The 2,469-nt window shown below is 42.8% G+C and overlaps 1 protein-coding gene across 1 annotated transcript; it reads left to right on the forward strand.

Moving 5' to 3' along the window:
• Positions 1–1,670: 1,670 nt before the first annotated feature.
• On the forward strand, positions 1,671–2,387 carry LOC121918415 (vomeronasal type-2 receptor 26-like; the record flags this gene model as incomplete). The annotated part of the gene is made up of 1 exon (XM_042444468.1): positions 1,671–2,387. A coding segment is annotated over exon 1 (717 nt), but the record flags the coding sequence as incomplete, so codon positions are not given.
• Between the last annotated feature and the right edge of the window lie 82 nt (positions 2,388–2,469).

A 2,469-nucleotide genomic window follows, 5' to 3' on the forward strand; every position in this document is an offset into this window, starting at 1 on the left:
GGATTGCACAAATGCCCTGGGAATGGCTTTTCGCATCCATGGCATCGCGCAATTGGAAGTCCATTCACGGGATTTTCCCCTTGAATGAGAAGGAACAGGTGGGGATGGGGCAGTTAAAGGAGGGAAATGGCATTGTGCTATCAGTGTCGCCGATGCCACTTCCTTCTCAATTAAATCATGGTTTAAAAGACTCATGTGATTACATAAAAAAATCTAAAGGTTCTTCTCCATCTCTAAAGAAATGGAAAGATAGTGACCAACATGATCTCAGATAGGAAGAGTGAAATTTTCACCATTCTGAATTCTCATCTTTGTGCTTCACATTAGATGCCGCCTCGTTCCAGATGTGTTGAAAACTGCCAGCCAGGATACAGCAGGCTTGTTCAGCCGGGGAATTATGTCTGTTGCTATGACTGTGTTCAGTGTGCTGATGGGAGGATTTCAGACCACATTGGTAAGAAAAAGAATATTGTGTCATATGGGGAATATTTAATCTGCTGTATTTAATTTAATACAGCGGAATATTCTAAACCTCAACCACTTCTTTCTTATAAGCCACAGAAATAAAAGATTCTAGGAGAGACTGGTTCTTGGGCTTGAGTCATATGGGGGGAAAAACAACAGATAGGCCCTATACAGATCGGTGTGGTTGTAGTCGGGGCACAGCATTCTGATGACATATGTCCTGACTCTGCACCTAGGGTGCCATGTTGCCAAATGCTGCCCCAGACAGTGTGCATCTCCACCACCACGTCAACATGACAGAGCACCAAAGGGGCACCTTACAGCTGTGCTGTCACAGCTATGGCACACTTTGGAGGTTGCAAAAAGGAGCCACTTTTTGCAGCTCCTTTTTGCACCCTCCAACTGGGCCAAAATAGTGTGAACGCATCACCTTTGAGTTTTATGTTTGCAGCCATTGCCTCACTGTTGTGTTATGCAAAAGATTTGTAATATGAGGATACTAATAGGGCTCAACCTGAGTCGGTGGAATTTGTGATCAGTGAAATGTAGATGGCCCTCGGAATCCGTGAGCAATCAGTTCTGGGACCACCCCCCCCCCCCCCCAGAAACCAAAATCCAGGGATGCTCAAGTTCCATTCTTACAAATGTCGATGCACATGGCCTCATCACCATCAGAGACCTCTTCCGTTGTTCCCAGTTGATGTCTGCCCTGCCACCTTTCCTTTCCTCACTTCTCCATGTATCTTTCCACCACATTGGGCATCACTGGTATAGAGCATAAGGAAGTACCCAATTCTAGTTTCAGAACCTTTCTGTGTTCAAATATGTAATTAAAATAAGTATGTTTGGAATAGATTGAAATAAACATGCAAATGAAATGATATCTGATTTAGAAAGAAAAAAGAATTATTTATAGCAAATATATCAAATATTCTCATAGAAGAAAGACCAAAATTTGGTTAATTCAGATATAAGCAAAATGATTTGTAAATGAAATTTGAAGAATATTTGCAGTGGTTTGGGAAACATTAAGAGCTTTTTCATGTATTTCAGATGCAAGTGAGTGTGCAGAGTGCCCAGACGATCACTATCCAAATGATAAGCAAGACCAATGCCTTCCTAAAAGAGACATTTATTTATCCTATACAGAACCTCTGGGAGCAGTTTTGGCTTCCTCTGCAGTCTTCTTTTCAATAATTACGATTATGGTAATGGGGACTTTCATCCATTACCAAGAAACTCCCATTGTCAAAGCCAACAACTGGACTATTACCTGTATTCTGCTTGTCTCTCTGTTACTCTGCTTTCTTTCCTCCTTTCTTTTCCTTGGCACTCCAGGGAAGGTTTCTTGCCTTCTCCGGCAAACAGTCTTTGGGGTTGTCTTTTCTATAGCTGTTTCTTGCATGTTGGCCAAAACCATGACTGTGGTGCTGGCCTTCATTGCCACAAAGCCAGGGAACAAGATGAGGAAATGGATTGGGAAGAAGCTGGCAACATCAGTGATCTTCGTCTGTTCTGTTATTCAAACTCTGATCTGTGCTGTTTGGTTAATAACCGCACCACCATTTCCAGAGGCTGACATGCACTCCCAGCCGACTGAGACCATCTTGCAGTGCAATGAAGGCTCTGAGACTATGTTCTACCTTGTTCTGAGTTACATGTGGCTCTTGGCTTTCATCAGCTTCACAGTGGCTTTCTTCGCCAGGAAGCTGCCTGACAGTTTCAATGAAGCCAAGCTGATCACCTTCAGCATGTTGGTCTTTTGCAGTGTTTGGGTTTCCTTTGTCCCAAGTTACCTGAGCACCAAAGGGACAAATATCGTGACTGTGGAAGTCTTCTCCATCTTGGTTTCCAGTTTTGCATTACTGGCTTGCATCTTCTTCCCGAAATGCTACATGATTCTATTCAGACCTGAGCTAAATGTAAGAGAACAGTTAGTAAAGAAGAAACAAACAATCAAGCTTCATTTATATACCGCTTCATACCACCTAAGCAGTGTCTAAG

This window comes from Sceloporus undulatus, unplaced genomic scaffold (genome assembly GCF_019175285.1).
Source record: "Sceloporus undulatus isolate JIND9_A2432 ecotype Alabama unplaced genomic scaffold, SceUnd_v1.1 scaffold_10639, whole genome shotgun sequence".
NCBI lineage: Eukaryota > Metazoa > Chordata > Lepidosauria > Squamata > Phrynosomatidae > Sceloporus > Sceloporus undulatus.